The 13,624-nt window shown below is 51.2% G+C and overlaps 1 protein-coding gene across 50 annotated transcripts in view; it reads left to right on the forward strand.

Moving 5' to 3' along the window:
- The window catches only part of CACNA1C (calcium voltage-gated channel subunit alpha1 C), a 725,791-nt gene that overhangs the window by 669,610 nt on the left and 42,557 nt on the right, over positions 1–13,624 (forward strand). For 47 of the 50 annotated variants that reach the window (XM_078338403.1, XM_035258332.3, XM_078338402.1 and 44 more), the window contains 4 exons: positions 6,823–6,855; positions 9,966–10,094; positions 12,155–12,220; positions 13,480–13,571. In XM_078338403.1, the coding sequence (XP_078194529.1) occupies positions 6,823–6,855; positions 9,966–10,094; positions 12,155–12,220; positions 13,480–13,571 (320 nt within the window). The remainder of the gene's footprint in view (positions 1–6,822; positions 6,856–9,965; positions 10,095–12,154; positions 12,221–13,479; positions 13,572–13,624) is intronic. The other 3 variants (XM_078338404.1, XM_078338415.1, XM_078338417.1) reach the window with 1 other exon arrangement.

Raw genomic sequence — 13,624 nt, forward strand, 5'->3', positions numbered from 1 at the left:
GTGGATGCTGCGGATGCTGAATCCTGTACAGAGCCTGGCATCCTCCTGGGATGCTCAGACAGAATGCAGGCTACAAACCAGGACCCGTGTCCCTGGTTACAGGGCCCAGAATGCAAGGGCCAGGAGGCGTAGAGCGGCACCACTCCCTTTGCCCAGTTGCATCTGCGTCTGCAGCTGGAGAAAGAGACTGGGGGCCAGAGGGATCAAGCAGTGACAAGGAAGGACAGGGAGTGTCCAGGGATCAGCCTGTCAGATACTGGCCCCAAGTTTTCCCCACCCAGGCCCTGAAAGCCATTCTACCTTAGCATCTTTCCACCATAGACTGACAGGCACAACTTCTAGTAATTGTCCCTCACTATGCCCCATAAACATCATAAGTAAGCTGGGCTCCTCTATCTTGGCTCTGGGTTCTAGAGGGATGGAAGAAAAGCAGTCAGTCCTGAGTCATAGAGAGAGCTGCTTGCTGCACGTCCACCCCCTCAGGGGTGAGTCAGCTCAGCCTGCACGACTCCAGCCCTCTCTCTCGGCCTGCAACCCACAGTGCTTGCGTGGGGCAGCAGGCCTGGCTCTCTCTGCCTTTGTGGCTGAAACCACTCCTCCTGCCCTTGCCATGGCAGAGAACGGGCCAGAATGCACAAGAAATGCCAGGCTGGGTGGGCCCCTCCAGAGCTGTGATGAGGGAGGAGGATAGAGAGATGTGGTCAGAAAGTAGATTCCTCCAAGGACATTAGGGTGGGCACACCTTGGAGACCACCTAACCCAAACCCTTGTTTGTTCATTCCTCAAAGGTACCTTGAGCACCTGCTGTGTGATATCCCTTGGGGATATGCAAATTCCCTGGGACACCAGGACACAAAAGGCCAGAGGCAGGAAACAGGGTTTTCACAGCAAGCTGACCAGAACTCCCAGTCAGTAGGGGTTCAAGTGGATGCCGTTGCCAGCATTGTTTAGATGGCATTAGTGGGTGTGGCCTGATCTGGTTCTAGGACAGATATGCCCAGTAGCACAGGGCATAGCTCTCAGCCATCTACAGCTTCACACACAAAGCAGGAAGAGCAAAAGAGGGCCAGGAACCACAGCCCCATGCTGGGAGCCTGGCTACCCATCCCCTTGGGTTCAAAGACCACTTGAGGGGAGTTCTGAAGGGGCATTTCAACTCAGTGTCTGTAACTTCAAACACACAAGACAGGCCCTCTCCTTCTAGCTGGAATTCCACCTTGGAGAAACACAAAAGCCAGTGGGTTTCCAACCTGGGGGATATGGGCCGGGGCAGAGTTATTTCCATGCTCCCCATCCATCTTTAGCTATATCCTCGAGAGTTCCCTGTCCTTCGTCTTCCTCTGCTCAGCACTTCTCCTCCATCGCTTTGGTCTGTCCATCCACACCAAGCCAAAATAGGAATTCTGCTTAAAATTGCTTCCAAATATGCATACCTCATTCATTTGCCCTTTTGTCTGAAAGCCACTGGCCTCTGCCCTCAGCTCCTGTCTGTCCCAGCTGATGTGTTTATCCTTTGCCTCTCTTAGCAAGTAGGCTGTTCCTTCAACTTTAAGAGGCTTGCAGTTTAAAACATGCTTTACTTTGGCCTCTTTAAAAGGCCTTGCCTTGCTGCCATCCCCAGTGGCTCCAAGATTCAGCACCTCCTGACTCCTCCTGAGATGTGTGTTTCTCCTAGTGGGAAGGGAAGATAAAAGGATCATGAAGACCCACGCACACATACACACCCTTAACCTACATCTGCTGGCTCCTGGCCAGGAAGTTGGTGTCAGATGTCTCTAGCAGCACTGACCCCTGCCATTCCAAGCTCTCTCTGTTCACCAGCCTGACCACCATCGTCCCAACCCAGATTTACCTCCAAAGTCTCTCCCTCAAAGCCCCACCCCTTGGTCCTCCTCCACACCATGACACCCCCCCCCCACAGAACCAGCTGTTGTGTCTTGCAGATCAACTTGAGATTGGAGGTAGTAAAAGCAGAGAAGCGGAGGATATGGAGGGGGTACCAGCTGGATCGAAACCTTCAGGTGGCTTGGAATGAAATTTATATCAAATCTGCCTCCCTAAGTTCTGGACAAGACATTTAAAAAAATACAGCAAGCGTTCTGTAGCAGGACCACGGTTTAGAGACTCACACACTCCCATGACATTACTTTTGACGTCTGTTTCAGAGGTGCATGGAATCTCGGTGATGCTGAGGTCACAGCGTTGTCTCAATGGCAGCCATTGGAACTGGGCAGTCCTTTTCCATAGAGCCAAGAGCCAGCCTTCCCTGGAGGAGATCAGGGTTATCTGCACCTCTCAAATTCAGCCTGCTAAGGAGAACACAGCCGTGGCTTATGCCCCTTCACAGTGCTCTCTGGCCCCCTGACTGCAAGAGAGTATTGTGGAAAATAACTTGATTGGGTATTCCAGCCAGAGATCTACTGCTCAGCCCCTGAATTTCTGTAATCCTTACCCTTGGCTGTGCTTTTTAAAAAATAATTTTTAAAAACGTTTTTTCTTATGTTGAAGAGCTATTTCTCAACTACTTTTTTAAGTCTCCAGAGAGACCATGTGACCTAGCAAGTAGGAAACACACCCCATGGCTTCCCACACCATCCTGGTGGGAAAATCCTCCACCTGGGAGGATCCTGTCTCTGCTGGCCTCTGGCATTCCCCGAGTCTCACCCCTCAGCATCCTAAATGTGGCCTAGAGCTGGCACTCCCATGGAAAGAAGTGCACAGTGAGTACCTTCCAGAAATAAGGACTTCATCCACGGGGGTGTTACTTCTCATTTGACCCTGAACTTAATTCAAAAGGCAGCTCTCCAGAGACCTCTCATGAGCTGCACTGCACCACTCCTTTCCTCACGGCCAGTTCTGCCAAACCAAGGCAATCTGCATAAGCATATTGAAGGAAAGAAATTGGCTTTCCTTTCTATTTGCCTTGAGGCTGTTATCTGGAGCCACTAACCAGAACTCTCTCTGAAAATGCCCAACCTCTGCCTCAGATATGGAATAATAACTTCATTTCATTTATATCACTCTGTGAACAAATTAAGTTAATTGCCCCAATATCATGAAATCATTGAAAATTACCAGATCATTAGAAAACAAGGATGAAAGAATTGGCTGCTCAGAAATTTCTCCATGCCTACCATTAGTGGAGACAGTGTCATATTAAAAATCAGCCAGAATATTCAGGTATGTAAGCAGTGCTGTTGGCTCCGGTAAAAGCAGAATGCAGTTTCCAGGCTGGTGGGGGTAGGGGGGCGTCTTCAGGGAATCCTACGGCCCCTTTCTTCTCCTGGAAAGACCACGGATGGAGAAACTACAAAATAACTCAAGGGCACCGGGAGCAAATCTGGGAAGGAGTCAGAGATTAATGGCCCAAGTATTCATGGCTACCAACAAATTCTGAATTTACATCCAAAGGTAGAACTGATGCTTTGTAGTTTCTCAGGTGGCCATACTAGGTATTTAAAGACAGAAATGTGTCTCTGAGCTAAAAGTGCTGATCCTGGGATACCACAGATGTCCAACTCCAGCAAGTCCAATCTCTCCTTCCATCCCAGCAGGGGATTCACTTGCCAAGGGGAGAGGGTACCAAATACTCCAACAATCACATGGGGTCATGTAGGAAACATCCAGGGCATCAGTAGACCTGGGTGCTTTGAGGGCAGGGGCTGTGTCTTATGCTGCTTCCTATTGTTACCATGTAGCAATCACTCAGGGATTGCTCTCCAATTTCATTGTCAACGGTTATTCATTTTTGAGACCACGGACCTTGTAAACTTAGCTCCTCATGTGAAAACAGGTTTGTGTGGTGGTAGAGGTAACACGACCTAGCTAGTCAAAGATGCCCTGTGAACAGTAAGGCTTAAGGCTCAATAAAAGGTTAATCTTTGAGTCTCTAGCTTCTTCCAAAGTTGGTCTCTTTGGAGAGTTGTCATTACGTGGGCAGGAGAATGCCACATAGAGATCCCTGAGAGTCCTCATTCTTCCTCTTTCTCCTGTCCTCATAGCTGCTCCTGATGTTTTCTTGTCTGCTATTATAGAGACGTGCCATTGTTACATCAACACATGTTGCTAAAATACTCTAGAGATTATTAGAACAGACCTAAAGTCAAGTCTTAAAGTGAAATATGACAAATAGACAAGGTCTTAAATGGCAGCTATAAAATGCAACAAGAGAAAAGACAGTTAAGACAAATGTTTAAAAGTCCCAAACAAAGGATTCTAAATGTTTTTTATTCATATATGTATGTATATATATATATGTGTGTGTGTGTGTGTGTGTGTATATATATATATATATATATATATATATATATATATATATATATATATACATATATTTGAGACGGAGTCTTGCTCTGCTGCACAGGCTGGAGTGCAATGGCATGCTCTTGGCTCACCACAGCAAGCAATTCTCCTGCCTCAGCCTCCCAAGTAGCTGGGATTTCAGGTGTGCATCACCATGCCAGGCTAATTTTTGTATTTTTAAGTAGAGAAGAGCTTTCTCCATGGTGGTCAGGCTGGTCTCGAACCCCCGACCTTGTGATCTGCCCACCTCAGCCTCCCAAAGTTCTGGAATTACAGGCATGAGCCAGGTTTCCTGGTTCTGAATGTTTAAGAAGTAAAGCAAAACAGGGTTTTACTTTGTTTTTTGAGGCCTAGAGGTTGGTTTACTGAGGCCAGGTAAGACAAGTACCCAGGTGTGTTGTCAGAATTGTCTCCATTTTGGTCCTGTTCAGGCTGGGATTGACCCAGAAGACCTTCAAGCATTTTCCCAGAGTTCTGAGAAGTGATGGGCAGCTGTGGTGGTTTGCAGGATGGATCCAAGAGGGCAGCAATGGCTCAAGCCTCCAGGGAACTCTGCCCAACACTCTGGAGTTAATGTGGTGTAGGTTTTCTCCCTCTGGGCCTTCCTCCCTGCCCCACTGAAGCCTGAGAAACACAGAACTCCTTGTTCATGAGCAAGGGAGCCCAAGCACTGGGCCAAGATGCCAGTGGATAGCTAGACTTGACCATCATGGGCAACTATCACACACCAGCGGAAAAGAGGTTTAGGCGCTTTGCCAAGACATTTCTTCTGTATATGCCTCGTGTGTGTGTGTGTGTGTGCATGTGTGTGAGACTGTGTGAGAGTGTGCGTGTGTGGGAGAGTATGTGTGTGTGAGAGAGTGTGTGTGCGTGTGTGTGTCTCTGCCTATGTTTGTCTCTATGTTCAGTCTCAGCCTGCTAGCCAAATTCTAGGGACCCACACCCTGCAAGCACCCTGGCAGGTGGAATCTTCATGAAGCAGAAGCTGAGATCTAGAGATCCAGATCTAGAGTGTTCTCTAAATGCCTAGAGAAGCATCCCTTTCCTTCTCTTCCCTCACCTCACCCTATATCTCTACCATCCCCCAAAAGGACATCCTACCAACTAGCTATGAAAAAACAAAGAATTTGCTGAGAAATTTGTTACCAAAGAAATATTTTCAGGCTGCAAGCAAATGTCTAGTTGTGCACATTTCCATCCTCCAAAATTCCATTACACATTTTCCTTGTTTGTACCTTAAAAACAGAAATACAAGAGCAACCATCTGAAAGTGGAGGGTAAAAGCCAAGTCCTGACTTTCTAGGAAGAGTTGGCAGTTCAGATGGTCAAGATCAGTCGGGGCTTGAACCCTCTGTGCTGGAGCCAGAGTAAGGGCACCTTGCCAGATCCACGCTCCAGGAACTGGGGGAGAGGGCTGGCCCTGGAATACTCACCAGAGGCAGCTCCCTCAGCTTCTACCCCCAAATGAGTTCAGCAGTCACACCCATGAGAACAGCTTCTTGGGGTGTTAGTATCCTAAATTGTGTACAGGGCCTTCAAGTTTAGAAAACAATTAAATAGTCATTATTTCATGCCAATGGCCAGGCTCACCACATCTATAGACCAACAGCTAAGCAAAACCATCTCCTGCCTGGGCCTGAGCTTTGAGAATGAGCCCCACTAGGGAGTCGGTGGAGGCCACCTCTGGAGGGCCTCCTCAGTGTTAGATTGAAGTCAGTTTCCCTAACCCTGAGAGGTCACTACCTTTGGGCTGCTTTGCTTAGATGCTTAAATATGTATGGGCAGGGGTAGGCCCTGGCGTCAGCAAGGCCTCTGTCCTTCAGCTGGCCCTGCCTGGGGTAAGCTAAAGTGCATAAAGCCCAAGTCCTCAAGGGTTAACAGTGGCTGATTAAGACATGAAAACAGGCTTGGCACAGTGGCTTACACCAGTAATCTCAGCACTTTGGGAGGCCAAGGCAGAAGGATTGCTTGGGGCAGGCCAGGGGTTTGAGACCAGCCTGGGCACTATAGTGAGACTCTATCTCTACAAAAATGTTTTTAATTAGCTGAGCATGGTGGCACGTGCCTGTAGCCCTAACTACTAGGGAGACTGATTTGGGAGGATCATTTGAGCCCTGGAGTTCAAGGCTGCAGTGAGCTGTGATTATGCCATGGCACTCCAGCCTGGGCAACAGAGCCAAGACTCTGTCTCTAAAACAAAACAAAACAGTACAAACCTCCATCCACAAAGTACCGAAGACCTCATCTGCTTATCTAATAATATTATGGATGTGAGTTATTTAAAGGTCATAGGTAGAAGAATGCCTGTGGGTCCTGATTTAACATGAGACCCAGCAACACAGACCCCACACTCACGGGGATGCCCAGGACCTGCCAGGCCTACACTTTCGTGTTTCTTTCACTTGTTTCCTTTTGCCCTCTTCTGCCACTGTGTTGCTCCTGTGTTAGCCAAGATCTAGAATACCGGGCATCTTCATGGGAGACTCATTACAGCTTATCTCTATCTGCCTTTCTTTAAAGCCAGCTGAACATACCCAATGCTCTCCCTCTATGGTAAGACCGACCCTGCCGACCACGCTCCCGGCTTCTGTGTCCCCCTCTAACACCCCACTCTCCCCACCCCGACCTCCAGAGTCCCTGGGAGCCCTGCCTGGCTCTCACTGCATGTGGCCACCATGTCTGCCGTGTGCCTTGCCTGCCTGTTCCCTTCTCATGTGAGCTGTGAAGGTGCCTTTTGTGCAGTGTTACTGTGTTACCCCTGAGCTTTCCTTGGGGTGGTAATTCACTGTGATCTTGACTATCTAACAAGCCACTGGGAGAGAATGGGACCCGAGGGCCATTTCCTGTTAAACACCCTGAGGACTCCACTGGCCAAAGCCTCTGACCTTAATCTGATGTGAGAAATTTGCAGAGGGTACCTATGAGAGCCATGGTAGGGGCTGCAGGGTAAGGAGGGAAGAAAGAGGTGCTCTAGCCAACAGATGGAAGGGCGGATGATGATTACTATTAATCAGTGTCTGTGGCTCCTAGTCTCCCTGTGCTTCAAGTGAAAGGCCACCTTAAGAGGTTTAAGCGGAGATACTTGTTACTAAGAGCGTGGTTGAATTTCCAGCCGCTCCAACCTTGCTACCCCTTCCATTTTTCTAAATTTCTGAAGTCCGTTAAAATTAGGCTACAGCCACTATTCTGCAGCGGGCTGGAAGCGGAAAAGCGAGCTCTGTTGATGGGACCACTCCTGGTGTAGGCGTCTGTGATTCACTTTGGCTAAAATGATAAGAGACGCCATTCAATGTGACCTTGAAGCCTCCTTGGCCCAGCCTTCTCCAAAAGGCTGCCATTACGCATTTCAAACAGGGCCAAGTATGCGGTTTTTTGAAGGACCACTGGGTTGACTGACTGAGCCAAAAAGTCTGCAGGCTGAGCAAGCTTGGGTGGGTTGATGTATTCCCCGGTGCAGCCTGGCTCCACCTGGCCACAAGGCCACTACAGCAAAGGCTGCACCCCGGGTGCCCTACCCCACTTGCTGGGGACCCTGCTTTCTGGATCAGCCGTCTGGATCTGCCTCCTCTTTGCACTGTCATTTGGTTTATATGGGGAAATTGGTGCGTCCTAGTGGCCGCGTGTACTTTCCCCTTGTGGAGCAGCATTAGGAAACAGCAGCCACCGGGCAGGGTCTGAACAGTGGAATGGAATTCATACTGCAAGCTGGGTGTTGGGTGTTTTTTGTTTTGTTTTGTTTTTAACTCAGCAGACCCAGATGCCCCTGTGGCACCAACTTCTCAAACTGTTGACACTTGCAGCTGAAGTTCTCCACTGAAGCTTGTTCTTTCTTTTTTTCTCCTTTCCTGAACACAGTGGAACTGACAGCTGAGTTATAAAACCCTAAGCCTCCTCTGCATACTCCTCTGGGGGAACAGAACCTCCTTTTATGGAGTGAAAATAGAATTTCAAATAGATACACAGGTGATAGAAATACAGAGATTAAGGGCATCAAAGGCTTCAGAACACACAGGCAGGGCAGAGCCTGGGACAGGACAGGGCTGCTGCCCACAGCTCTCCACCCAGCCCCTCAGGCACCCATGCAGCAGGTCCTGAGACCCGCCAGTCTGTCCCCTGCCTTGAGGGAAACAGGAGCCTTAGGAGGAACTGAGGCAGCTCTGATTCTGAAACATAAGAAGTATTTTTGCTATTCTCCTGTCTGGAAGGTCTGGAAAGCAGGAGAGGTCTCTGGCTTGCTTCTGTGCAGGGTGGTGGCTGCCTCCGGGTCTCCCTGCCTCCCTCATAATCTCCTGTCCTGCATAGTGAGGGGAGCAGCCTCTGATGCCACATTAGGGTCAGCTAGGGCAGGCAGTGCAGTTAGAAGGGCTTTTGCACTGGATATTGCCAGGGAGAGTCTGATCTAGAAATAATTAAAAATAAACAAGTGGCAAGGTAAAGCAAGGAGTGGGGAGGATCCAGGTGGCCCCAGTAACAACCTGAGACCTCCCACCTTGAGGGTGGTGTGGATGGGAACAGTAACAGGAAGCCCCCGAGGGTCCATTCTCTCCAGGTGCCTGCAGGGCTGGGTGAGCTGCACTAGCTCCGGATGCGACGGTGGCTCCCTCCTGGGTTCCTGGTCACCAGGCTGGTGTGCGCAGAAGGAGGGCCAAGTGGGGAAGTCAGCTCAGTTCTCAGGTTTGGAGGCAGAGGATGACAGGGCAGCCCATCCTGCCCCCTGAGCCCAGGCCAGGCATGTGCCCAACCCCCAGGCTCGCCAAGGTCCAACAGCAACTGCCCAAGGACCTCCACTCACCTTGGCCTGCATTCCACCCTCCCTCCCCTTCACCTTCCCTCTCCCCTTCCCCAGGGCCCCTGAGGGAGACCATTTGCAGGAGCATCAGTTGCAAGGAAGGCCTCCCCTCCCTTACCCTGACCTATGACCCTCTCCGTTCCAAGGTCTTGTACAGCCTGGAAGGCTGGAGCCTCCTAGAGGCCGCAGGGCAGAGGGGAGTAGGAGCAACAGCTTCAGAGCAAGGGCTGCAAACCAGCCCCTCTCCCAGCACAGAGTAGCACCCCTAGTCCCTCCCTTTGGGACAGGGGCTGTGGAAAGTAGAAGGAGGTGATACAAGGGAAGTGCTGGAGTCCCAAGCAGCTGGGATGTGAGGTGTCTTCAGGATGCAGCCCACAGGACCCCAAATGCACACATACCTACAACTAGGAAGAGGCTGTCACCAACCTATGTCCTCGCAGAGCACTGGGCCCCACTCAGGACACAGGACTCTCCACGCAGACAGAGGCTGCTTCCTCAGCAGTGCAGGGGCTCCCAGGGCAGCTGGCTCTGGGCCTAGAAGACTCCAAAGCATATGCAAGTTCCTGATGGAGTCGTGTGTTCCTCCATCTAGGGCATTAAGAACTAGGAATGAAGGGGAAGTGGGGAGAATAAAAAAAACAGGACCACAGCCCAGGGGCCTGAGCACAGTCTGTCTCTGCAGAGACCATGGGGCTGGGCTGTCCACCCGTTAAAGGTGGGCGGCTGCCCTCCCATCCTAGGGGGAAGTCTAGTGCAGCGAACCCTGGCCTGCCTTCTGCCACTGCCACTGAGGGCTGTATTTCTCGGAGGGGCCCTCCTCTTCTTACCCCCTCTTGCTGTGCTAACTGCACCTCCTGTTGCCGACGGGTTCCAGAACGCAGAGGAGAACTCCCGCATCTCCATCACCTTCTTCCGCCTGTTCCGGGTCATGCGCCTGGTGAAGCTGCTGAGCCGCGGGGAGGGCATCAGGACGCTGCTGTGGACCTTCATCAAGTCCTTCCAGGTAGCTACCCCTCATTTCTCAGGTCGGCCACCCGGCCCGGGACAGAGCTGGCATGGGAAGAGCCCTCCACTCCGGGGCTCTGCTGCTTCCTCTGAGTGACAGAACTCCGCAGCTCCACCTGGCTCCCATTTCACACAGAGGCTTAGACAAAGCACGTGGTTTCCAAGGTAGGCTCGGAGCCCCAGAAGGCCAGGTGGTAAAGGAGGGATGGGAGCTAAGGGGAGGCAGAAAGGGTCTGCCTTACTTTTACCCATCATTTATGTCTTTCTCGGCAAGAATTTACTGGACAAAGGGATTTTGTGATAAGGAGAGACTGGACAACCTGGTGACCGCTATGGCTCTTCAAATTCAGCTTTTTCAGAATCTGGCCGTCACCCTCCTCCCTGTGGGCATTTCAGCAGCATCTGCTCCAGCACCTGTTATGTCCTTGGCCAGACTTTCAGGACCCTGGTGTCCTCTACTTGGCAAAAGAGGCCCCACGAATGAGCCCAGGACTGCCTGGCCACATGATTAGTTCCTTTGCTCAGCCATTATTTCCTGGTTAAAACAGAATGACAATCAGCCCCGGCCAGCTCAGAGGAGCCTTCCTAGGTTTGAAGTTAAGGAGAAGCAAAGCTGTTGGGTCACTTGAATTCCCCCAGATGAGTGCAGAACCGTGAAGGCGGTTTCCTGCTTCCCTTGGCTGGTGGAAGGCAGGCTCCTCTCCCCACAATGGAGGGGCCACTCTTAGCCTTCTCAAGACCGGAGGCCATCGGGGAAGATGGCTTTTGTGTCCCCTGCCCCAGCCAGTGCCTGCCTGGGGACAGGGTGTGCCTGGGCCTGGTCCAGGTATGCCCATGGCTGTAGCTGTAGCCAGAGGAAAGGTGCCCATCCTCAGTGGGAGTCCCATTCTGGCTAGGCCCCCAGAGCCTCCTACCAGGGACTGACCATCCAAGGCTCTCCAGGGAGCTCCCGATGGCAGCCAGGCCTCCTCCGAGCTGGCAGGGCTGACCCCACCTCGTGATGAGCTGAGGCTCCTGCACCCAGTGTCACACTCAGCCAAGGCTCCAGGGATTCGGAATGGTAGACACCGGCAGAAGCAGGACTCCCACCACCCCTGTCCTTGGGTGCATGAAGGACCCACAGCTGTGAGTGGCCATACAGGGACCCAATATACTTGCCCTGACCCACAACATCTCCTGGGGCTGGGAAGAGGCACCTACTGGGTGACTTCGAGGCCTGACAGTGGCGTGTGCTCTCACGACACCCTCTAGAGACCGGCTGAAGTGGCGCCCAGAGTGCGGGCCCTACCTCCCATCCTAGGGACCGTGGCCTCTCCCCAGAAATGGCAGGGGCTCTGGAAAATTCATTGTCTCAGCTGCCAGACAGATAATACATTGAGCGAATAGAACGTGTGGAACCCAACTCTGCAAAGCATTGCACTAAGCACTTTGTAGGCCTTAAATCATTTAAACCACGAAACCTCTGAGAGGTCATTATTATTATTTCCACATTTCCCATGAGGAGTCTGAAGCTAAGAGAAGCACCCCAGCTCTCATAGATAGAAAGCAGCAGAAAGGGGATTTGAGCCTATGATCTTTCTGCTGGATTTTTCCTTATTAAATGTTTTCGTTGCAAGTGTAATATCCGCTCACTACAACTAGTGGGACAGAGTTAATTTGTGTAAAGAGAGGGTGTAACTTGCCACCGCCCCACTCACAGGTAACCACAGTCAGCTGAGTGCTGTCCTCCACCATTTCTCCTGCCTGGTACAAACATACTGCACATGTGTAGTCGGAGGAGGTTTTGCTCATTCTTGATTGTTTTGCCCAGGTAATGTCACACTATATCATTACTCCACAGCCTGCTTTGAAAACCAAGCTGAAATGAGAAGTCAGTTCTGGTTTCTCAGGCCTTCTCCCAGGTTCCCTGTAGTCCTGTGGGACTCTTGGAAAAATGCGCCCCAGCCCAAAACAGGCAACAGCTGATGGCTGCAGAGACAGGGGTGCAGCGCTCCCTGGGAAGGGGCCAGCTGGCCTCTGCACTCTGGCCTCATGGGAGTCTTCTGTGCTTCCTTCCAGGCCCTGCCCTATGTGGCCCTCCTGATCGTGATGCTGTTCTTCATCTACGCGGTGATCGGGATGCAGGTAGGGAGGCTCACATCTCCTGGCTTCTTGCTCTGTCTCTTCCCAGTCCCAGAACCACATTCCCTAATGCCTTCCTCCCTCCCTTCTCCCTCTCATTCCTGACTATCCCTCTCCCTCCTATTTCATTTTCTGAAGCCCAAAAGGCCACAGGAATTGGAACTTGCCCCAAATGGATCTCCTGTAAGTAACAGGAGAATGTCCAGGTACAGAATACATAGCCCAGAGAACTTCCCTCCCCGAAGCCTGGGTTCTGCTCTTGGTAGAGGAAAGACACTCCTGAGTTATGCAAGGGGCCTTGGGAGAGACACAGCCCCTTCGCAAGAAACAGCAGCAAGTGTGTCTGCCCTGCACCACTGTTTTTGTCCAGGTCTGATAGGCCTGAGAATTACCCCAATCAGATTCATTTGAAGCTAATGACTGAGAGGGAGGGAGGAAAGAAGGAGGAAGCAAGGAAGGGCCAAATCAAGGCAAGGCTTACTGCATCAAACGTGCAGCAGTTCTCTGAGCCCTCCCTTCCCAGGCGCCCACTGCACCTCTCACTGCAAACCTGGAGCTCTCCATTCCCAGCTCAGGGATCCAGCTTGAGGTTCCAAGGTCAAACCCGGCAGGGCACCCACACTAGCCCAGAGCATTTCCTCGGCCACTCCTTCAGAAAGTCCCCTACTTGCTCATCACAGAAAGACCCAAGATTCAGTTGCCAAAACCTTTTGAGACTAAAAGAGCTACCTTGATACATGATAAAGGGGGCAGTTTCTAAGATAAGCACAGCTTTTAAAAAAGCAGGGAAAAGAGGATTTCAGGAATGAATTAAGCTTGCCGTGGCCCCTGATCACTCACTCCATATTACTCCAAAATGCAAGAACTAAATTTGAAAGAGTGCTTGGGCATGCAGATTTGAAATGGCAAAGTAAAGAAGGCCAGTGCATCCTATGTCCTGTCAGAAGCTGGGTCCCATTCCCAGCATCCACTGCTCTCAGTCCCAGCATCCACTGCTCTCAGCCCCAGCTCCTACTGGGCTGCAGAGATCTTCCTGAGGCTGTGGGCACTTTGGTTCTTACACTTGTCCAATATGGGGATTGGGCTTAGGGGCTGAGTGGGGCACTAGGTGCCCGCAGTGTTGCATGGGAAGACGGTTCAGCCTGTGGACTGGCCAGTTCCAGGGACCCCTGAGACCCCTGAAGAGACCATTGAACAATGGTGGGAAATTAGGACCCTCTCTGTCCACAAGTCACTGAATACCTTTTCCTTCCCTCTCCCAGGTGTTTGGGAAAATTGCCCTGAATGATACCACAGAGATCAACCGGAACAACAATTTTCAGACCTTCCCCCAAGCTGTGCTGCTCCTCTTCAGGTGGGTCCCTGAGGACACAGGTACACACACACACACACACACACACACACACA

The sequence above is a fragment of the Callithrix jacchus genome, chromosome 9 (genome assembly GCF_049354715.1).
Source record: "Callithrix jacchus isolate 240 chromosome 9, calJac240_pri, whole genome shotgun sequence".
NCBI classification, from domain to species: domain Eukaryota; kingdom Metazoa; phylum Chordata; class Mammalia; order Primates; family Cebidae; genus Callithrix; species Callithrix jacchus.